General features: G+C 38.8%; 1 protein-coding gene and 1 pseudogene across 3 annotated transcripts in view; one reads left to right on the forward strand and one right to left on the reverse strand.

Annotated features, from left to right (window-relative positions):
* PSMA8 (proteasome subunit alpha 8) overlaps positions 1-23,730 on the reverse strand; it is a 46,136-nt gene that overhangs the window by 16,082 nt on the left and 6,324 nt on the right. For 2 of the 3 annotated variants that reach the window (XM_029921534.1, XM_029921536.1), the window contains exon 3: positions 15,660-15,786. In XM_029921534.1, coding sequence (XP_029777394.1) covers positions 15,660-15,786 — 127 coding nt within the window. The remainder of the gene's footprint in view (positions 1-15,659; positions 15,787-23,730) is intronic. The other variant, XM_029921535.1, reaches the window with a different exon arrangement.
* On the forward strand, positions 11,671-13,839 carry LOC115278292 (annotated as a pseudogene).

Below are 23,730 nucleotides of genomic sequence, written 5' to 3' on the forward strand. Positions count from 1 at the left end.
AGAGAGAGACAGAGCATGAGAGGGGGAGGGGCAGAGAGAGAAGGAGACACAGAACCGGAAGCAGGCTCCAGGCCCTGAGCTAGCAGTCAGCACAGAGCCTGACGCGGGGCTCGAACCCACGAACGTGAGATCTGACCTGAGCCGAAGCCGGAGGCTTAACCGACTGAGCCACCCAGGCGCCCCGCTCATAATATTCTTATTAGTGTTTACATTTCTGCAGCGTTGGTTGTGATCTCTCCTCTTTCATTTGTGATTTTATTTATTTGGGTCCTTTCCTTTTTCCTTTAGCTATGGGTTTATCAATTTTGTTAATTCTTTCAAAGAACTAGCCCCTGGTTTCATTGATCTGTTTTACTGTTGAGTTTTTTTTTTTTATATCATTGATTTCTCTTCTAATCTTTATTACTTCCCTTTTTCTTCTGGGTTTGGGCTTTACTTGCTATATTTTCCAGCTCTTTTAGGTTTAAGGTTAGGTTGTGTATTTGAGACCTTCTTTCTTTAGGAAGGCCTGGATTGCTATGTACTTCCATCTATAACCGTCCTTGCTGCAGATGAGAGGTTTTGGGCTGTCATGTTTTCATTTTCATTGGCTTCCATGTACTTTTTAAATTTCCTCCTTAATTTCTTGGTTAACCCATTCATTCTTTACTAGGGTGTTCTTTAATCTCCAGGTACTCATGGTCTTTCTAAATGTTTCCTTGAAGTTGATTTTGAGTTTCATAGCACTATTGTTGAAAGAATGTAAGGTATGATCTCAATCTTTTTGTACTTGTTCAGGGCTGATTTGTGACCCGGTATGTGATCTAGTCTGGAGAATGTTCCATGTGCACTCGAGAATAATGTGTATTCTGCTGCTTTAGGATAAAATGTTCTGAACATCTGTTAAGTCCATCCAATTCAGTGTGTCATTCAAGCCATTGTTTCCTTGTTTGTTTTCTGCTGGGATCATCTGTCCCTTGCTGAAAGTGGGGTGTTGAAGTCCCCTACTATTTTGGTACTGTTATCAATGAGTTTCTTTATGTTTGTGACTAGTTGATTTATATATTTGAGTGCTCTCATGTTTGGAGCATAAATGGTTACAACTGTTAGATCTTGGTGGACAGACCCCTTAATTATGATATAATATCCTTCTTCATCTCTTGTTACAGTCTTTATTTAAAATCTAGTTTGTCTGATATAAGTGTGGCTACCCCAGCTTCCATTTGATGACTATTAGTATGATAGATGGTTTTCCATCCCCTTACTTTCAATCTGCTGCCAATGTCTTTGGGTCTAAAATGAGTATCTTATAAGAATACAGATGGGTCTTGTTCTCTTATCCATTCTGATACCCTATGTCTTCTGATTGGAGTGTTTGGTCCATTGAAATTAGAGTGAGTACTGAAAGATATGAATTTAATGCCATTGTGTTGCCTGTAGTGTTGGGAGTTTCTGGTTATGTTCTCTGATCCTTCCTAGTCTTTGTTGCTTTTGGTCTTTTTTGTCTTGTTTTGTCTTTCCTCCAAAGACCCCTGTCCTCCTTAAAATTTCTTGCAGAGCTGGTTTAGTGGTCATGAACTCCTTTAGTTTTTGTTTATGGGAAACTCTTTATCTCTTCTTCTATTTTGAATGACAGTCTTGCTGGATCAAGAATTCTTGGCTGCATAGTTTTCTGATTCAGCACATTGAATATATTCTGCCACTCCTTTCTGGCCTGCCAAGTTTCTGTGGATAGATCTACTGTGAACCTGATCTATCTTACCTTATAGGTTAAAGATTTATTTTCTCTTGCTGCGTTCATAATTCTTTCCTTGTCTGTGTATTTTTGAATTTGACTATGATATGCCTTAGTGATGGTTGGTTTTGGTTGAATCTAGTGGGAGTTCTCTGAACTTCATGGATTTTGATGTCTCCGTCCTTCCCAGATTAGGAAAGTTTTCTGCTATAATTTGCTCACATAGCCAGATTCTGCCCCCTTTTCCTCTCTCCATCTTCTAGGACACCTATGACTCGATGCTATTCCTTTTGAATAAGTCACTGAGTTCTCTAAGTCTTGTATCATGATGTTTTACCTTTGTTTCCCCCTCCTTTTTTCTGCTTTATTATTCTCCATCATTTGATTTCTAAAATGCTGATTCATTGCTGTGCTTTGTCCCTCCTTGCCATTGTTGCATCCATTTGAGACTGCATCTCAGTTATAGCATTTTTAATTTCATCTTGACTAGATTTTATTTGTTTTATCTCCACAGAAAGGGAATCTACATTTTTTTCAACCCCAGCTAGTATTCTTATTCTTGTGGCTCTAAATTCTAGTTCAGACATCTTGCTTATATCTGTGTTGATTAAGCCCCTGGCTGTCATTTCTTCCTATTCTTTCTTTCCGGTGAATTCCTCCATTTTGCCATTCATTTTGGAGGAAGAAAAAAATTAATAAAAAATTAAAATTAAAAAATTAAAAAAAAACCCCAAAACATCCTAGGTGTGTTTTGGTCTGCTTATTGAAAGAAGCTTGATAGAATAGAGATAAAAGGAAAAGAAAAACGGTAAGAAACATTTAAAAGTTAAATAACATATATGATAAGAATGTTTCTCTTTCAGTATTCAAGAATGAGGAAGAAAAAAGAGAAAAGAAAAAAGTAAACTAATATTTAAACAAAAACAGAAGCAAAGAAAATGAACAGATAATTGAACCAGAAACAGAATGAATCCTGAATGAAGTTACATCCAGTTTCCCCTAGGACTGAAACTATGAAGCCTCTATAGTCTATATACTAAGCAGGTGAAGTGATTTGTACTGGTCTTCTATGGGATTTGCTTGGAGAGCGCAGTTGGGCAAAGCTTGGTGTAAAGGTTCCATGCTCCACTAGGTGGTGCTGCATGGCTTACTGGGGTGGATCAGTGTTGTGCGCATGTGCTATGTGCATACCTGTGCGTGGGAGAGGTGGAAATGGCTTCACCCAGCTCTCTAGTCTCTGGCACTGGAACTTCAGTCTCTCACCACCCCATGATCAAGCACCCCTCCTTTGTTTCAGGCCTCTATCCATTCCCTGCCTTTACCCTGTCCGTGTCTACCTGTCACGTGGCACCTCCCTCCAGAGTTTTATCTCAGATGGGGCTGGGTTTCAAAATGCCACATTTCAGCAACTCCTGCAGCCTGGAGCTGCACTAACTCCCGGGGGGAGAGTCTCACAGAGCAGTGGCCAGGTGCTGGCTTGCCCCAGAAAACACGTGTACAATCATGCAGCAGCAAAGGTTCAGAATTTATGGCAAATCACATCACACAGCTGGTGCCAGGCTTTACTGCACTCTGGCCATCTTTGTCCCAATATCAGCAAATGTGGCTGCTCTCTGAGGTCTGCTGGGACCTCTGCCTGTGGGAAGGCCCTATGGCCCCTATCAAATGCACTCTAAGCAGGGGAACTGCTTCTCCCCGTGTGGCACATGGATGCTTCAGGCCATGCTGCTTGTTCCTGGGGATTTGCCCTGCTTCTTCACCAGAGCACCACCAGGTACTCACCTCAGAAGCTTAAGACTCTTCTCCACTGTTTATAGAATCCTCGTGATATTGGAGCTCTCTCCTTTCCTCCTGTAAATGGTTTTGGGGAACAAATTTCTTGTTCAGTCCCCTGAGAGTGTTTTCACTCTCTTTCTCTCCAGCTACTTTTGGGAGGGTACTTTTCTGAAGGATCCCAATGTGCTGCACTTGCCCCCTTTCTCTTTCTCTGTCCTCTCGCCACAAAAACAGCTCCCCACCCGCTGAGGCTTTTCCCTCCCCCACTTCACCTCTCTGCACCACATATCTGCTAAGTTCTGTGGCTAAAGTTATGCAGATTGTTGTGTTAATCCTCGGAACAATTTCCTAGGTATTAAAAATGGTTTGGAATTGATCTAGCTGTGTTTCAGGGATGAGACAAGCTCAGGGTCTCAATGCTTCTCCACCATCTTAACCGCCTTCCCTGCAAACATTTCTATAAAAGACTTTTGGCATTTGACCTTTACATGGCCGTTTCTTTCCTCACTCTCTTAATGCCATGCTGCCCCAGAAAATACATTCACAAAATCTCTGAAACCATCATTTCTCACATAACCATCAGTCTTTTGCAGTCACAAACTCATGTTCCACTCTTATATGTTATATAAGAGAAAGAAATGGGAAGAGATTGACTTTGCCTATTCTATGGATTAAAAGCTTTGTTCAATTATAAAATGTGATGAGAGCGATTTCTAAGTTACTTCCCTTTTACAATGTAAATATGATCCCAAACCACAGAAACACAGAAGTATACTTAGGAAGCAGTGACATAACTGACACAAGAAAAAAATTGGTAATAAATATGCCAAACCATATGAGTAATAGTTGTTTCTCTTAACATAAGAAATAGCAGTTACAGTAATCAATACTAAATGGCTAGGAAAAAGAGAACACGTTTTATTTAAAGATACAATTGAAAATTGCAATTTTACATTGTATGGGTTACCTTTTAGTTTGCTGATTGTTTCTTTAACTGTGCAGAAGCTTTTTATTTTGATAAAGTCCCAATAGTTTATTTTTGTTTTTGTTTCCCTTGCCTCAGGAGATTTATCTAAAAAGAAGTTGCTAAGGCTGATGTCAAAGAAATTAGTATGCTCTCTTCTAGCAGTTATGATTTCATGTCTCACAGTTATGTCTTTAATACCTTTTGAATTTAATTTTGTGTTTGGCATAAGAAAGTGGTCCAGTTTCAGTCTCTTGCGTGTCATTGTCCAGTTTTCCCAACATCATTTGTTGAAGAGACTGTCTTTTCCATTAGATATTCTTTCCTGCTTTGTCAAAGATTGAACATATACTTGTGGGTTCATTTCTGGGTTTTCTATTCTGTTCTATTGATCTGTGTGTCTGTTTTTGTGCCAGTACCATACTGTTTTGATCACTACAGCTTTGTATTATAACAAAGTTCAGAACTGTGATGTTTCTGGCATTTTATTTTTCAAAGCTGCTTTCGTTGTTTGGGGTCTTTTGTGGCTCCATACAAATTTTAGAATTGTTTGTTCTAGCTTCTGTGAAAAATGCTGTTGGTATTTTGATAGGGATTGCATTACATGTGTAGATTGCAGAATCGACATTTTAACATTATTTGTTCTCCCTATGGAGTGGGAAGAGATATGACATATCTGATAAAGGGTTCTTTACATATCTAAAATAGGTAAAGAACTTCTAAAACAACATCCTTGAAACAAACAATTCAATTTAAAAATGGGCAGAAGACATAAACAGAAATTTTTTCAAAGATGACATACAGATGACAAATAGACACATGAAAAGATGCTCAACATCACTCATCATCAGGGAAATACAAGTCAAAAATATAATGAGGTATCACTTCACTGCCAGAATGGCTAAAATCAACAACAGAAGAAATAATAGGTGTTGGCGAGGATGTAGAGAAAAAGGAACTCTCTTGTACTGTTGGTGGGAATGCAAACTAGGGCAGCCACTCTGGAAAACAGTATGGCAGTTCCCCCAAAAGTTAAAAATACCACTACTCTACAATCCAGCAATCACACTATTTATCCAAAGAATACAAAAATACTAATTCAAAAGAATACATGCACCCCAATGTTCATAGCAGCATTATCTACAATAGCCAAATTATGGAAACAGCCCAAGTGTCCACTGATTGAAGAATGTATAAAGATGATGTGGGGGAGGGGGGGATATAGGTGGCTTAGTCAGTTAAGCATCTGACTTTGGGTCAGGTCATGATCTCATGGTTCATGAGTTTGAGTCCTGCGTCAGGCTCTGTGCTGACAGCTTAGAGCCTCAAGCCTATTGGATTCTAGGTCTCTCTCGCTCCCTGTTTCCCACTCACACACTCTCTCTTTCAAAGAGAAATATTAAGAAATTTTTTAAAAGATGTGGCATGTATATATACAATAGAATATCTCAGCCATAAAATGAACACAATCTTGCCATTTTCAACAACATTTATAGAGCTAGAAATTATGCTAAGTGAAATAAATCAGCCAGAGAAAGACAAATACCATATGATTTCACTTATATGTGGAATTTAAGAAATGAAACAAATGAACAAAGGGAGAAAAAAAGAGCAAACCAAGAACCAGACTCTTAATTATAGGGATAAAAGTGATGCTTACAAGAGGGGAGGGAGAGGTGGGTGGAATATAGGTTAAATAGGTGATGCGAATTAAGGAGTGCACTTGTGATGAGCACTGGGTGTTGTTAGGAGTGCTGAAGCACTGTACTGTACACCTGAAACTAATATTACACTGTATGTTAACTAACTAGAAGTTTTTATTTTTATCTTTTATTTTAGAGAGAGTGTGTGTATGAGTGGAGGAGAGGGGCAGAAGGAGAGAATCTTAAGCAGGCTCCATGCTCAGTGAGGAGCCCAATGCCAGGCTTAATCCCACAACCCTGAGGTCATGACCTGAGCTGAAATCAAGAGTCAGTCACTCGGACACTCAACCGACTGAGCTACTCAGGTGCTCCTACTAATTGGAATTTAAATAAACACTTAAAAAAAAGAAAACTGCAATATTACTGTCTCTATAAATAAGCAATCTATAGAAGAAATAAGTCCTGTGTCTTGTGTTTTCAAATTTCCACCACAATTTTATCTTAAAGATACTATCACAATGTAAAATTTCTACTGTTAAATGCAATTCTATATGGTGCATGAGTTATTTTTTCAAAGTCTTTGATTTTTTTTTCTAAGGGCTGTTTTTCTAAACATTAAAAGTACAATATAACAACAACATTGACAAAAGGATGTGTCTATTTCAAGATAGAACTTTTTTTTTCCTGATATGTACTCAATGCAACGTATTCCAATAGCAGGAATAAAAGCTACCATACAAATTATATGTATTATTCAGAAACCCACTATCTCTAGTATATATTGTGGATACTTTTGCATGTCTTGCAATGATAACAATGGTAGTATAATAATTGTAGTGTAATAGTAAGACTATATGCCAGACTTGGTCTAAATGTTTTTTATGTATTCATTTAATTCTTATTACAAATCAATAAGGTACACACTATCCTTAACCTGTTAAAAGAAGACTAAACTTAGGCAAGAAGCAATAGTGACATACCTTGTCCACAGTTATAGATGTAGTGGGAGTGGAGTTTGGCTAAGAATCCAGGTGGTATGGTTCCAGAGTCTACTTTTAAGCAACTGCTTGGATAGGCCATGGCTAATTATACTACTTCCTAATAACAGACATTTAGGTATTTTCAAACTATAAAGATCAATTAACATGTAGGGAAGAATATTACTAAATGCTATTTCACTCTGCAAAAAGTCAAATTCATATTAAAATTAATTTTATATTACAATCAGAAAATTATGCATACCAGAAATTAAAGCATTCTGTATCTTCGATACTAAGATGATTTCTTTTTAAGAAATTTTTTATTGTAGTAAAATATATATCATAAAAATTATCATTTTAACTATTTCTAAGTTTACAGTTCAGTGGAGGTAAAGAATATTTACAGTGTTGGGAAATCACCACCACCAATCTCCAGGAATTTTTATCTTCTCAAACCAAAACTCTAAGCCCATGAAATAACCTCCCATTTCCCCTCCTCCACAGACTCTGGCAACCACCATTCTACTCTCTGTGTCTATGAATTTGCCTAGACTAGTAATCTCCTAAGAGTGGAACCACATAGTAATTGTCCTATTATGACTGCTTATTTCACTTACCATGTGGTCTTCAAGATTCCTTCATGTTATAGCATGTTTCAGGATTTCCCTCTTTTTTAGGGCTCAATCATATTTCACTGTATGTATACAGCACATTATGTTTACCCATTCACCCACAGATGGACACCTGGGTTGTTTCCATCTTTTGGCTACTATGATTAATATTGCTATAAATGTGGGTCCACAGATATCTGTTTGAGTCCCTGCTCTCAGTTCTTGGAGATATATACCAAGAAATGGAATGGCTGGATGACATGGTAATTCAATGTTTACTTTTTTATGAAACCGTCATATTGTTTTCAATAGTGACTCCACCATTTTACATCCTCACCAACAGTGTACACGGGATTTCTCCACATTCTTGTTAATCTTTGCTATTATTATTTTTATAATAGGCATCCTAATGGATGTGAAGTGGTGATTCATTGTGCTTTTGATTTGCATTTTCTCTAATAGTGATGCTGAGCATTTTTTTCATGTGTTTATTGGCCATTCGTATGTCTTCTTTGGACACATTCTTTTAAGTTCTTTGCTTATTTTTGAATTGGGGTGTCTGCTTCTTTGTTGTGTTCTAAGCATTCTTTATATATTCTGATTACCGATCCTTTATCAGATACGCAATTTTGCAAATATTTCTCCTGTTTCATAGACTGCCTTTTTACTCTGTTGACTTTGTCCTTTGATGCATTATAAGTTTCAATTTTGAGGTAGTCCAATTTATATTTTTTAATCCAAAAAAATCACTTCAAATCCAATCTCACAAAACTTTTCTATGTATTCTTCTGAGTTTTAAAGCTTTAGGTTTTATGCTTGGTTAATTCATTTTGAGTTAATTTTTGTATATAATGTTAGGTTAGGTTCTACTTTATTCTTTTACATGTAGATATTCAGTTTTCCTAGCACCATTTGTTGAAAAGACTGTCTTTCCCCCATTAAATGGTCTTGGCAATCCTCTCAAACAAAAATCATTTGGCCATGTATACAAGGATTATTTCTGGGTTCTTCATTATATTCTATTGGTCTATATGTCCATTTTTTAAGCTTTATTTATTTTTGGGGTGGTGGGAGGGAGAGGGAGAGAGAGAGACAGAGAGAGAGAGACCGAGAGAGAGAGATCGAGAGATCGAGAGAGAGAGAGAGAGAGAGAGAGAGAGAGAGAGAGAGAGAGCTCACTCACAGGGCTTGCTTGAACCTTGCAATTATGACCTGAGCTGAAATCAAGAGTCAGATGCTTAAAGTGTGGAGTCATCCAGGAGCCCCTATATGTCCAACTTGATGTTAGTACTGAAGTGTTTTGATTACTACAGCTTGTAGCAAGTTTTGAAATCAGGAAGAATGAGTTGTCCAGATTTGTAATTTTTCAAGACTGTTTTAAGATTCCATATAAACTTTAGTTTTTTCTGCTTCTGAAAAAAAAATCATTGGAAATTTGATAGGAATATACCAAATCATTGCTTTGGGTAGTACTGATACCTTAATAGTATTAATCTTCTAATCCATGATCAGGTGATGTCTTTCCATTTATTTGTGTCTTCTTAAATTTCTTTCAGCAATATTTTATAGTCTGCAGTGTACAAGTCTTTTGCTTCCTTGGTTAAATTTATTTCTAAGTATTTTATTAATTTTGATACTACTGTAAATACAATTATTTCTCTGAATTTCCTTTTCAGATTGTGCACGGTCAGTATATAGATATGCAACTAAGTTTTGTGTGCGTTGACATTGTTTCCTGCAACTTTTTTCAATTTAATTATTACCTCTGACAGTGTTGTATTTTTTTTAATTCTTAGGGTTTTCTATATACAAGATCATGTCATCCATAAACAAAGGTAATTGTATTTCTTCCTTCCCAATTTGGATGCCTTTTTTTTCCTTGCCTAATTGCTCACCCTAGAACTTTCATTATTATGTTAAATAGAAGTGGCAAAGCATCCTTGACTTATTCCTGATCATAGAGGAAAAGCTTTCAGTCTTTCGTAACTGGATAGGATATTTGCTGTGAGCTTTTCGTAAATGGCCCTTATTATGTTGAGGTCTTTTCCTTCTGTTCCTAGTTCGTTGAGTGTTTTCATCATGAATGGGTAATGAATTTTGTGGAGTGCTTTTTCTGAATCAGTTGAGATGATCATGAAGTTTTCCCCTTCATTTTGTTACTGTGGTATATTACACTGATTGTGGTATATTACACTGATTGAACTATCCTGGCATTCCAGGAATAAATCCCACTTGGTTATGGCATATAAGTCTTTTAATTTGTGTGAATTTGGTTTGCTAGTTGTTTGGTGAGGATTTTTACATCAATATTTATAAGACATACATAATGGTCTATAGTTTTCTGTTCGTATATTTGTCTGGTTTTGGTATCATGGTAATGCTGGCCTCATAGAATGAGTTTGGAAGTATTCTTTCTTTCTTCAATTTTTTGGAGGAGTTTGAGAGTGACTGGTATTAATTCTTTTTTAATGTTTGATAGAACTCACTGGGGAAACCATCTGGTCATTTTTTTCTAATTGCAAGGTTTGTTATCATTGATTGACTCATATATCTGTTGAGATTTTCTATTTCATCTTGAGTAACTTCAGATAATTTATTTCAGGAATGTGTCAATTTCTTCTAGATTATCTCATTTGTTGGTATATGATTATTCATAGTACTCTCTGATAATCCTCTATATCTGTAAAACTATTAGTAATGTTCCCTTTTTCATTTCTATTTTTAGTTGTCTTCTTTTATTCTTAGTCTACCTAGATGGTTTGTCAATAGTGTTGATCTTTTAAAAGAACCAAGTATTGGGTTTATTGATTTTTCTCTCTTGTTTTCCTAGTCTCTGTTTTATACATCTTTTTCTCTTATAATCTTTTATTTTCTTTCTATTCTTTTATTATCTCCTTCCTGGTGGTAGCCTTAGGTTTAGTTCTTTTCCTAGTAAGAATAGGCTACTGAATTGAAATCTTTTTTTTGTTTGTTTGTTTAAAGTAAGCAGTTACAGCCACACATTTTCCTCTTAACACTTACTTTCATTTTCATTTGTGTCAAGAAACTTTCTAATTTCTCTTGCGATTTCTTCTTTGGCCAGTGGGAGTATAGTTAACTCTTGAACAATGTGATCATTGGAGTACCAACTGTCCCCTCACGTGATCTCTGCACAGAACTTTTGACTCCTCAAAAAACTTAACTACTAAGAGCCTACTATTTCCAGAAAACTTTATTGATAACATAGTCAATTAACATACATTTTGTAGGCTATATGTATTATACACTGTATTCTTATAACACAGTAAGCTGGGGAAAAGGAAAGGTTAAGAAAATCATTAAGAAAAAAAAAAGAAAATCATAGGGAAAATACATTTACAGTACTCTATGTATTATATTACAAACAATCTCTGTAAAAAACCCAAATATAAGCAGACATATATCATTTAAGGGTCAACTGTATTGTTTAATTCCCACACTTGTGTTTATTTTTTCAGCTTTTCTTCTGCTGTTTTGTTTTGATTAGAAATGATACTTTGTATGATTTCACTCTTTTCAGAATTTATCAAAACTTGTTTTGTGGCAAGATGACTGTTTTTAAAGGCGTTTGCTATTCTTTTTTAAAAATTTTATTTATTTTTAGAGAGAGAGAGAGAGAGAGAGAGAGAGTGATCATGCATGTGAGGAAGGGGTAGGAAGACAGAGGGAGAGAGAGAATCCCAAGTGGGTTCTGCCACGAGAAGCTTGATCTCATGAACCTCAAGATCATGACCTGAGCCTAAATCAAGAGCTAGATGCTTAACCAACTGAGCTACCTAGGTACCCTAAGATGATTACATTTCTTAAGACTGAAAGATAAAGGCTATTTTTTTGCTCAATAAAGTTTTAAAATTTCAATATAAAATCCTGGTTTGAAAAAGTATCATTAGAAAATGGCTGCGTGGGGCTCTCTGCACGTGCCTAAGTGCTACACAGCTGTTGCCTGCCCAGGTTCGACCTGCCCATGCAACACTGGGAGCATGGGGAGGCCCTGGTGGCCCTAGAGGACAGAATGTCCAGCTGTTTGCAAATGGCCAGGCCTCAGAAGACACCACTAGCTCTTCCTCAGAGAGAAGGGGTCCAGATGGCTGCTGTGATGTCCATCTTGTTTCCCCAACCTGAAGGGCGGCGGCTTCGACCCCCTCGGTACTAGAGACTCTTCTAACTTACCCGGTGTTGCTGCAGTCCCATCTCAGCTCCAACTCCCAAACTGCCAAAGAAGCCCAAGGTGCAGGCAGCTGGGGATATGTTCCCCAATGACTGAAACCCACTGCCTGTGTGTTCCTGAACCTGAGGGTACTGCAGGCTGGCTGGAGGCACCCTGGCCCAAAGGTGCATGGCCATGGCAAGGCCTCAGGGCTTGAGGACATGGGCCCACTGACTGCCTGAGGAGTTAGAGCAAGACTCCAGAACTCAGACCTCCAGGGAAGCCTGGCCTCACTGGAGGAGCTATTCTTGAACATGGCAGTCCCAAGCCCAAAGACTCTAGCTCCAATGGTGGATGCCCACACCTTGCTCTAGTTCACCTCTAGGGCCTGACAGACCTACGGGAGCTACGTCAATAGCTTATATCACTTAGGGCAGGAGCAGGAGGAACAGGCCCTAGAGCAGGGGCAAGAGGAGCTGGTTCTATACAACTGTCCCGACCTTGACTCCTTGGATCTGGATGAAGATGAAGTGCCTGCCACACCTGAGCACAGGATGCTGGTAGAGAGGTTCTTTATGTCACTGCAGGTCGTCCCACCAGTACGTCCCGGACAGATTGTGTTTCTACACAGATGTCACCCCCTGTGTTGTATCCTGGATCGTTTACACCTGAAGCCACAGAGCCACCTGGAAGGGCTGTTCCTCAGCTGCACACTGGCCCAGCAGGTCTCCTTCCTGTGCAGCCTCTCCCTGCACACTCCTGACTAGCTGGGGCTCCTGCTCCAGTGGCTCTTCCAGCTGTTGATGTAGTCCCCAGAAACTTCTTCAGGAGTCTTTGGCCTCCTTTAGGATCTCAGCATGGATGGATTCTTCCATCAGTCTGATGGAGACAAGCACTGGTGGTGCCCCCTTGCTACAAGGGGTCATGGAGGCATTTCACATCCTGGGAGCCTGCAGCCCTGATCTGGCCTCCAGGGGCCCTGTTGGCACAGTGGGAGAGTGCTTAATACTGAAAAGTGGCCATGGAGCACCTGGGTGGCTCAGTCAGCTAAACATCTGACTCTTGATCTTGGCTCAGGTCATGATCTCATCAACTGTGAGATCAAGCGCCGAATTGGGAGCTGTGCTGACAGTGTGGACCCTATTTGAGAGTCTCTCTCTCATTCTGTCTCTCTGCCTGCTCTCTCTCTCTCTCTCAAAATAAAATAATAAACTTAAAAAAAATCATTAAAAAAAAAGTGGCAGTAGCCTGAGCTCAAGCGAGCAGCAGGACACTCCGCCCAGAGACTGCCTTGGACATTAGGCTGAGCTACATCCAGAAGTTCCTAACACTGTGTGCCCCGGCCCAGCCGGGGACCTCTGGGGCCTGACGGAGCCACTGTGCTGAGTCAGCCTGGATGTGGGCTGTCCAAGCACAGCTTCCAGCAGTCTCTGCTCCTGCTGTTCGAAGACACCCACAGGTGGCCAGGGAAGCTCCAGTAGTCGTGCAGCACCCTGGGCAAGGTGTCTGATTACTGCCACCACCTGTGGGTGCTTGCGAGGTCCTTTCTGACCTCCCAGAGAAGGCAGCTTCAAAGGCAGCTCAGCCTTGTGGTTGTTGCCCAGATGCTGGACCAGCCAGAGACACTCCCTCTCTGGCAAGAATAGGCCAGCTGTCTGGCAGTACTTGGGCTCTGAGACCTTGCCACTGTGCCAAGAGTGACAGCAAAAGTCCAGTGCTGAACCAGACCATAAGGTCTGCTCCCCATGCCCTAGCCTCCTGACACTGGCTGGCGTAGTGGTCAGCTGCCAGGACTTTACTCCACACCAGCTGCACCAGCCGCACATGCAGTTGGACAGCCACATCAGCACCCATATCCGGGAGGGCCCCCAGGCCATGCACCCGACCAGACTCAAGGACCTGGCTGCCCAGACCTACACCCACTGGAAGGCACTGCTGGCCCACCACTGGCTGCAGGCCTGGTACTGCAGCCCCTGTAAAGACTAAAGAAGCAGGACAGGGCTGGACCCAGGCTCTAGGCTCTGGCAGGAAGCAAACAGGGCTCAAAGAACAGCAGGAAGCCAAGAACAGAGACCAGAGGAGGATCACTGCGATGAAGCAAGAGCTGCCTCCACACTGCCCCTGACCCCCACCAGGCAACGGATGCAGCCTCTCCCTGCCTGGCCCACCCTGCTACTCTCCCTCCCTCCCAGCCATCTCCTCTGCCCCATGGCTTTTGTCTCTGTACTCCAGGTTCCCTGGGCTTCCTGGAACCTCCTCACCCTCCTTCCTCTCTGTCACTAATGTGAACTTTCTTTGTACACACTAAAGTCTTTTTCTAAAAAATATTTTATTTATTTTTGATACAGAGAGACACAGAGCATGAGGCGGGGAGGGGCACAGAGAGAAGGAGACACAGAACCGGAAGCAGGCTCCAGGCTCTGAGCTAGCTGTCAGCACAGAGCCTGATGCGGGGCTTGAACCCACGAACGTGAGATCTGACCTGAGCCGAAGTCGGAGGCTTAACCGACTGAGCCACCCAGGCGCCCTGTGCACATTAAAGTCTTATTTCAAACAAAAAAAGGAAAGAAAACAAGAAAGAAAATGGGTATGTGCGCAAGCACATGTGACAAGAAACACACCTTGTTTGCTATGGGGAGGCAAATAAGCACAGGAAAATTATGTTCAACATCATTAGCCATCAGTCAAATGCAAATTAAACCCACAATGATATATCACTATACACTTATAAAAATGTCTAAAATTTAAAGAAGTAACAACACCAAAGGCTGCTGAGGATGCAGAGAAAATGAATCATTCATATACTGCTAGTAGGAATGTAAAATAGTTCAGCCACTCTGAAAAACAATTTGTCAGTTTTTTATAAAACTCAGCATGTATTACCATATGACACAGCAATTGTGCTCTTGAACATTTATTGCAAAAGAGTAAAACCTAGGTTCACACAAAAACCTGGCACACAAATGTTCACCAGCTTTCTCTGTAAAGCTAAAAATAATCCAAGTGTTCTTCAACCAGTAAGCTGTTACCAAAGTGTGGTATGTCCGTTATCATGGAACACTATTCAGCAGTTAAAAACAAGTGACTATCACATATATATGCAGCAACTTGGATGAACTGTAAGGGAATTATGCTAAGCAAGAAAAGCCAAGATGAAATGATTATATATCACAGCATTCTATTCATATAATATTCTCAAAATGACAAAATTAGAGAGATGGAGAAGAGAGAGGATTCGTGTTGCCAGAGGTTAGAGACAAGGAGGACTAGCATGAGGAGGTCTTGTGTTGGTGAAGAGTTGGGTATCTTGATTGTGGTGATGCTTACATGAACTTACACATGTGCTAAGTCTAATAAAACTACATACACACACACGTAAATGAGTGCAAGAAAACTGTTTATATAAACTCAGTAGCTTGTAACAATTTCAATTTACTGGTTTTTGAAGCTGTTACTATTGGGGGAAATTCAGTAAAGGAAACTTCCCTGTTTTTTTTTTTATGACTTCCTGAGTATCTATAATTTAAAAATAAAAAGTTTAAAAAGGGAACAGTTACCTAAAGTCATAATTAATGTACTACAGTGTGTACTGTTTAACATTTATGTTTTATCAAAGCTAACTATTAGAAATCCATGTTTATAGAGGTGTGATTTTCCAGAAAAGATAGGGAACACTGTTTGCATCAGATTAAGCAAAGGGGCCTATCTCTGCATGCTGTGTAAATACAGCACGACAACTGCTGGGGGGCATCTATGTTACTCTATGACACTAAGATTCTCTACCGTTAATGTGGGTCCACAAGTACCTGCAAAAGCCATGCAAACGTGGTCATCAAGGGCGCAAATTTTCCTCATAGTTCTTTCTTCTTGAAGCTTGGCAACAGATTTCTTTTCTACTCCAAGCACAACTATATCAGTACCTCGGATTCCAACCTATCAAGTGATTAAAAAAATATAATTAGTTGTTAGTTTTAATGTTAAAATGAAGTTATTCTACCACATGACTTGTAGGTAAAGTCTTTTTTTTTTAATGTTTATTTTTATTGTTGAGAGAGAGTACACAAGCAGGGGAGTGGCAGAGAGCCAGGGACACAGAAAATCAGAAGAGGGCTCTATGTTTATAACAGAGATCCTGATGTGGGGCTCAAAGGCTCAAACCCACAAACCATGAGATCATGATCTGACCTGAAGATGGACGCTTAACCGACTGAGCCACCCAGGTGTCCTGGAAAAGACTTTCTCTTAACCATTCAATAAAAATGAGAAAAGTTGACTTCTGAGAAAACAGCTGCACAGGTACAGGATTACTGGAAGTCCATTCTCCAGACCCAAAGTAAAGAACACAACCAGGTAGAAACTGGAGGAATATACCACCAATGCTATAACAATATGAGTGTCCTAAACTCATGCAATACACTTGATGAAGTGCTAAGTAGATATAGAACAATTTTAATGAAAATGAAAGAAAATGCTGGGAATCCATGTAGATTCCTTCTAGAATAAGCAATACTAGTAGTGGTGGTAGTAGAAGTAGTTTAGAAAATTAAGTAGATAAAATTCTGAAAGCTCTCCCATGTATCTCACAATTTGGAGGGATAATGGTTGGGGGACATGAGCAGCCAAGAGAAAGACTAAATGCCTTCACTCTAGTTCACTCATCAACAAAATCTCAATTCTAATGTGAATTCAACAACAAGAATCCCATTGTTCCTCTCTCCACCTCTGCCCTTGAGGGTGAAGTGGGAAAAAGTCCAAAGAATAATGTGTAAATGGGGCTTCTGGGTGGCTCAGTTGGTTAAGCGTCCAACTTTAGCTCAGGTCATGATCTCAGAATTTGTGGGTTCAAGCCCCACATCGGGCTCAGAGCCTGGAGCCTGCTTCAGATTCTCTGTCTCTCCTTCTGTCTGCCCCTCTCCTGCTCATGCTCTGTCTCTCTCTGTTTCTCAATAGTAAATAAATGTTAAAAATTTTTTTTAAAAAAGAATAATGTGTAAGGATTGTAGTTTGCAAACTGGGTTTTCTCTGGAAACATGCCCATATCCTCAGGGGCTCAAGAGTAATCTATGAGAAGTTTAATTCTGTATTACAGTGGTAACCTAAATATTTCAATAATAGGTATTTGGGTTTATGATTGCCTTGTGATGAAGTGCAATATTAATACTAACTATGCAAATAGGTGTGCCTGAATTAGTATCACTGAGGTAGAAATATAGAACAGGTTAAATACCGAACTCGACCTAAGATTATATCTTTCAATTAAATAAAACTTAGGACAATTTATCATGGCTTTTGCTCTTATTATTCCCTCACTTCATTCCAGTCTGTCAATGTATCTAACAGGCCTTCCTCAAATCGTGCTATCTAAAATCAACAACCCTCCCTCTACATCTCACCCTCGTCTAACAGACTCATGTTGAACTTTATATCCTACAGGGAATGTGCCTTCTTATCAAGCCATGGAACATTATAACAAATAACATATATTATGGTTCAAGAAAATCTCAATATTTCCCCCAAATTTTAATAAATTGATCAGCTCATACAATAATTTTTATAATTCTTACCTAAATAATTTTGACTTAAAGAAATGAAAACTTCCAACACAGACTATCTAGAAAATGTTTATAATGAAAATCCTAATATCAAAGTCTTTTGGATTTGAGTAAAATTATTCTCAGAAGAAAATTCCTAATCTCGGGGCACCTGAGTGGCTCAGTAGGTTGAGCATCTGATTTCAGCTCAGGTCATGATTCACAATTCATGGGTTCAACCCCCTGCATCAGGCTCTGCTGACAGCTCAGAGCCTGAAGCCTGCTTCAGATTCTGTGTCTCCCTCTCCCTCTGCCCTACCCCTGCTTGCTCTCTGTCTCTGTCTCTCAAAATAAAATAAAGACATAAAAAAATTATTAAGAATTTATTCAAGATGTAAAAAAAGGAATACAAATATTTAAGCTAAGCTTAATGGAAAAATAGGAGAAAACAATAAAATTGAATAGTAATACCAAGAGATAGTCTTTAAAGGAATAATTAAGAGATGTCTCAGTTAATCTAGCCAAGGGAACAAAGCATAAAAAATAAGTATGAAAAAGCAAGAATTTAAAAATTATAACTGTAAGTTAATCAGTGTGAAAATCTGAGTGAAAAGAATGACAGACTAGAAAAATTAAAAACTGCCCATACAGACTCAAGAAAATATAGAACACACAGTCTCTAATAAACATGGAATAATTTCAAAAACAAGTGTCATGCCTAGAAAGTTCATGGATGAATTTTTCCTAATCTACTGCTATGGGTAATTCCTGTGTTATTTAAATTATTCCACGGCACAGATCAAAATGGAAATATTCCTGACTCTTTTTTTTGGAAAGCTACATAACAATATTAAAATATGGCAAATATAAAATTTTCTAAATAAAAAAAAGTACCAATGATTTTCACTTATGAAAGCTGATGTTAAAAATTTGAAGCAAGATATTCACAAATAGAATCTACATATATAGAAAAATAGTAATATACTACACACAATTGTGGTTCATTCCAGGAATTTTAGGAGTATCAATGAACGTGAATCTTTTAATATAAATATTACAGTGGAGAGTGATGATCTGTTAATTTTGCCCTTCTGATAAGAGTACTTCTTGGAAAAATAAAGAGTCTTTAGCTGGAGCTATAATGCAACCCAGCATAGTCAGAGAGTAAATCCTTAAAGTTTTACTGAAAGTGTTTGGAAGACAGGGTAATTCTTTCTTTACTTATAGCTGGAAGCCTGGAGCCTAGGACTATTCAGGAGCTACTCTTAGTGAGGTCATGTCTGAGGGTAAAAGTAATATAAAGAGCAAGGAAGAGATGGACACAGAGATGGAAGAGAAAAGGAATGGGCAGAAGAAACAGAGACACACCAGTTCTAGGGAAAGACTCTAGTAGCCATGTAATTGACCCTAAAAGGAAGGTTTACCCCTACTCCTTTTGGGTACTTGATTTGGTACAGTTGACCCTTGAACAATGCAGTGGTTGGGTGTGCCAACCCTACTACCTCATGCAGTTGAAAATCCATGTGTAACTTTTGATTCCCCAAAACTTAACCACTAATAGCCAATTGTTGAAAAGCAGCCTTACTGATAATATAAACAGTTGATTAATCCATATTTTGCATGTTACTATGTATCATATGTTCTCTTCTGACAAGAAAGTAAGCTAGAGAAAAGAAAACATTAAGAAAATCTTAAGAATGGTGACTTGAGGTGGCTCAGCTGGTTGAGCATTCGACTTCAGTTCAGGTGATGATCTCACAGTTGGTGAGTTCAAGCCCCGCATCAGGCATGCTGCTGTCAGTGCAGAGCCCGCTTCAGATCCTCTGTCCCCTGCCCCCTTTTTCCCCTGCTACCTGGCTCACACTCCCTTTCTCTCTCTCAAAAATAAGTAAACATTTAAAAAAATCATAAGGAAGAGATATACATTTACAGTACTGTAAAAAGTTTGAGTATAAGTAGACCCATGCTGTTCAAATCCATCCTAATTTTTTGCTTAAATCAATGAGCTGGGCTTTAAAAAAATTTTTTTTAATGTTTATTCATTTTGAGAGAGAGAGAAAGATACAGACTCCAAAGCAGGCTCCTGGCTCCAGGGCTGGAACTCACAAACTGTAAGATCATGACCTGAGTGAGCCAAAGTCAGACACTCAACAGACTGAGCCACCCAAGTGCCTCGAGTTGGGTTTCTCATGCTTGCAACTGAAAGAGTCCTAACTAAAACAATTAAATAGCATAAACGATAAAAGCTACAAAACATCTGATAAAGTCAACATCCACACCTAGTTTAAAAACAACACTAGAAAAGCAGGAAGACTATTTGTGAAGACTAAAAGTATCACAAACTAGCAGCCAGAGTCATCTAAGAAAATGAGTCACCATCCATTCCACTGTTCACGCCAAAACCCCAGTTGTTATTCTTTATAGTTCCTCCTCTCACATTATCCATTTCAAATCAATTACCTTGTTTTTATCTATTTCACCTAAAAAGCTAACCAGTTCTCCATCACCATTCTAGTACAAGCGACCATCATTTCTTGGCTGGACCACACACAACTACATAGCCTGATAGGTTTCCCCCTTTCTACCTTTGCTTTCCACTTCTCCATCTTCCCACCCCAACCCTGCACTCCCATCTAGACTTCACAAAGCTGCCAGGGAGCACTGAAAACATCAGTAGGGTCAAGATTACTCTCCAGGTGATTCCACAGTACCTCACTGGACTTAGACAATTTTTTCAAACTCTTTAGTCTTGCCTATAAAGCTGGACACAATCTAGCTCCTGCCTACTTATACAACAGTATGTCATTGTTATTTACCAAGCTCCAGCCACATTACCTTTACAAGACTTTTTCAAGCACAATTTTGTTTCCCTCTGAATCTTCACATATAATAATCCCTCTGCCTGGAATGCTTCTCTTCCTATTTCAAGTCTCCATTTCAATTTCACCTCAAGGAGTCCTTCTCTATTATCCTTTATAACAACTTGTTCTGTTCTTTCAGTCAACACATTTACAATTATTTATTTATTCATTATACTTGTGACTCCAAATAGTAAAATCTCTGAGGGCAAGGAAGCAATCAGACAAATCTAGAAAGTGGTATATGCTCTACTGAACAATTAACCCAGTCTCTTTAAGAAGTCAAAGCCAGGGAAAAAAAGAACAGATGCTATTCGTGAATAAACAGATCCCTAAGGGTAAGCAATGCATGGACATTAGATTCAGATCTAAACAATTACAAAAAGATATTTTGTGAGCAATAACAAAAATCAGAATGTAGATGATTACAAAATATTAAAGAGTTTTTGTCAATTTCATTAGGAGTCATAATGGTTTTAAGAAACTATTTTTATAGATATATACTTAAATATTTACTAATTCATGAAATATCCTTTTACATGAAGTTTATTTTAAAATACTCCACTGAAAAATGATTTTCAACCTATACCTTATACTATATTCAAAAATTAATTCAAAATAGATCATAGATTTAAGTGTAAAATGCAAAATTATAAACTTTTAAGAAAAAACACAGGAGAAAAGTTTTGGGAACTAGGCAAAGGATTCTTAATAGACTTGGCACCAAAAAATAGAACTATAAGAGGAAAAACTGTTAAATTGGGGCTCATCAAAATTATAAACTTTTGTTTTATGGAAGTCCATGGGAAGAGGATAAAAAGACAAGCTATAGAGAGGGAGAAAATATTTTCAATGTGTTTTTAAAATTTATTTTTGAGAGAGAGACAGCATGAGCAGGGGAGGGTCAGAAAGAGAGAGGGAGACACAGAATCCGAAGACAGGCTCCAGACTCTGAGCTAGCTGTCAGCACAGAGCCTGACGCGGGGCTCGAACCCACCAACCGCAAGTTCATGACCTGAGCTGAAGCTGGATGCTCAACCAACTGAGCCACCCAAGCACCCCAAAGAGGGAGAATATATTTTCAAAACCTATGTCCGATGAAGGGCTAGATTTAGAATATATAAAGAACTGTTAAAACTCAACAGTAGAAAAGTCAATCGGGGTGCCTGGGTGGTTCAGTCAGTTAAGCGGCTGATTTTGGCTCAGGGCATGATCTCGCGGTTCATGAGTTCCAACCCGCATTGGGCTCTGTGCTGAAAGCTTGGAGCCTGGAGCCTGCTCCAGATTCTGTGTCTCTTTCTCTTTCTGCCCCTCCCCTGCTCACGCTCTGCCTCTCTGTCTCTCAAAAATAAATAAACATTAAAAAAATTAAGAAAAAAAGAAAAGCCAATCTGGTTAGAAAATGGATAAAATTGAAAAACATTCCATGTTTATGGATTGGAAGAAGTACTGTTTAAATGTCTATACTACCCAAAACAATCTATACATTTAATGCAATCCCTATCAAAATACCAACAGCAGTTTTCACAGAGCTAGAACAAACAATCCTAAAATTTGTATGGAATCATAAAAGACCTTGAGCAGCCAAAGCAACCTTGAAAAAGAAAAGCAAGGCTGCAAGCATCACAGTTCTCAACCTCAAGTTATATTACAAAGCTATAGTGATCAAGGGGGTATACCAGTGGCTCAAAAACAGAGACATAGATCAATGGAACAGAATAGAAAAACTAGAAATGGACACATAACTATACGATATCTTCCATAAAGCAGGAAAGAGTATCTAATGGAAAAAAGACATTCTCATCAACAAATGGTGCTGGGAAAACTGGACAGCAACATGCAAAAGAATGAAACTGGACCACTTTCTTACACCATACACGAAAATAAGCTCAAAATGGATTAAAGACCTAAATGTGAGACAAGTAACCATCAAAATCCTAGAGGAGAAAATAGGCAGTAACCTCTTTGACATCAGCTGTAGCAACTTCTTACTAGATACATTTTCTGAGGCATGGGACACAAAAGGAAAAAACAAACTATTGGGACTTCATCAAGATAAAAGCTTCTGCAGAGCAAAGGAAACAATTAACAAAACTGAAAGGCAACCTTCAGATGGGAGAAGATATTGCAAATGACATATATGATAAAGGATTGGTATCCAAAATATATAAAGAACTTAAAAAACTCAACACTCCCAAAATAAATAATCCCATTAAAAAATGGGCAGAAGACATGAATAGACATTTTCCCAAAGAAGACATACAGATGGGCAACAGATACATGAAAAGATGCTCAATATCACTCATCATCAGGAAAATATAAAATTAAAACTATAATGAGATATCACCTTACACCTGTCAATATGGCTACAATTAATAATACAAGAAACAACAGATGTTGGTGAGGACCCAAAGAAAGGGGAACTTTCTTATGCAGTTGGTGGGAATGCAAACTAGTGAAGCTACTCTGGAGAACAGTATGCAGGTTGCTCAGAAAGTTAAAAATACAACTACCTTATGATCCAGAAGTAGCACTACTAGAGGGAAAAGTTGGGGAAAGACAAAACAGGTTGATAAAAATGTTGATAACTGTTGGAGCTGGATAATGGGTACACAGAGGTTCATTATGCTATTCCCTTTATATCTTTGTGTGTGCAAAATATTCAATAATAAAAAGTTAAAAATAAATAAAATAAACATAAAAACAAACAAACCTTGAGTTTCTCTACAGGCTTTTTTCTCACCAGCAATTTAAACCTATGCTAAAGTCTCTCTTATCTTAAAATCTTAAACACCATTTAATTTCATTCTCACTTCTCTTTCAACCCCTTCAATACCAAATAGTGTCATCATCACTCAGCTGATGGCACATGGTTTCTACCCACCCACCAACCCTCCCTAGAGTTTAGCCAAGTTATACTACACACGCATCGTTAAGGTCCCTCATGGTGGTAGATTATCCTCTATATAGTGCATTAGTCTACAGTCTATACTTGATTTTCTCGGGTGAAGAGGACTATTCAAGAATACTCATTTGCTTGACCTTCAACATACATGTTAAGCAGGGAAGAAAAATGATGCCCTTCAAAATTACCTCCTACACTGTTGGTGGGAATGTAAACTGGTGCAGCCGCTCTGGAAAACAGTGTGGAGGTTCCTCAAAAAACTATCCATAGAACTCCCTTATGACCCAGCAATAGCACTGCTAGGGATTTACCCAAGGGATACAGAAGTGCTGATGCATAGGAGCACATGTACCCCAATGTTCATAGCGGCACTTTCTACAATAGCCAAATCATGGAAAGAGCCTAAATGTCCATCAACTGATGAATGGATCAAGAGGATGTGGTATATATATATATACAATGGAGTACTATATGACAATGAGGAAGAATGAAATATGGCCATTTGTAGCAAAGCGGATGGACCTCGAGGATGTCATGCTAAGCAAAATAAGTCAGGCAGAGAAGGATAGATACCATATGTTTG

This window comes from Suricata suricatta, chromosome 14, assembly GCF_006229205.1.
Source record: "Suricata suricatta isolate VVHF042 chromosome 14, meerkat_22Aug2017_6uvM2_HiC, whole genome shotgun sequence".
Lineage (NCBI taxonomy): Eukaryota > Metazoa > Chordata > Mammalia > Carnivora > Herpestidae > Suricata > Suricata suricatta.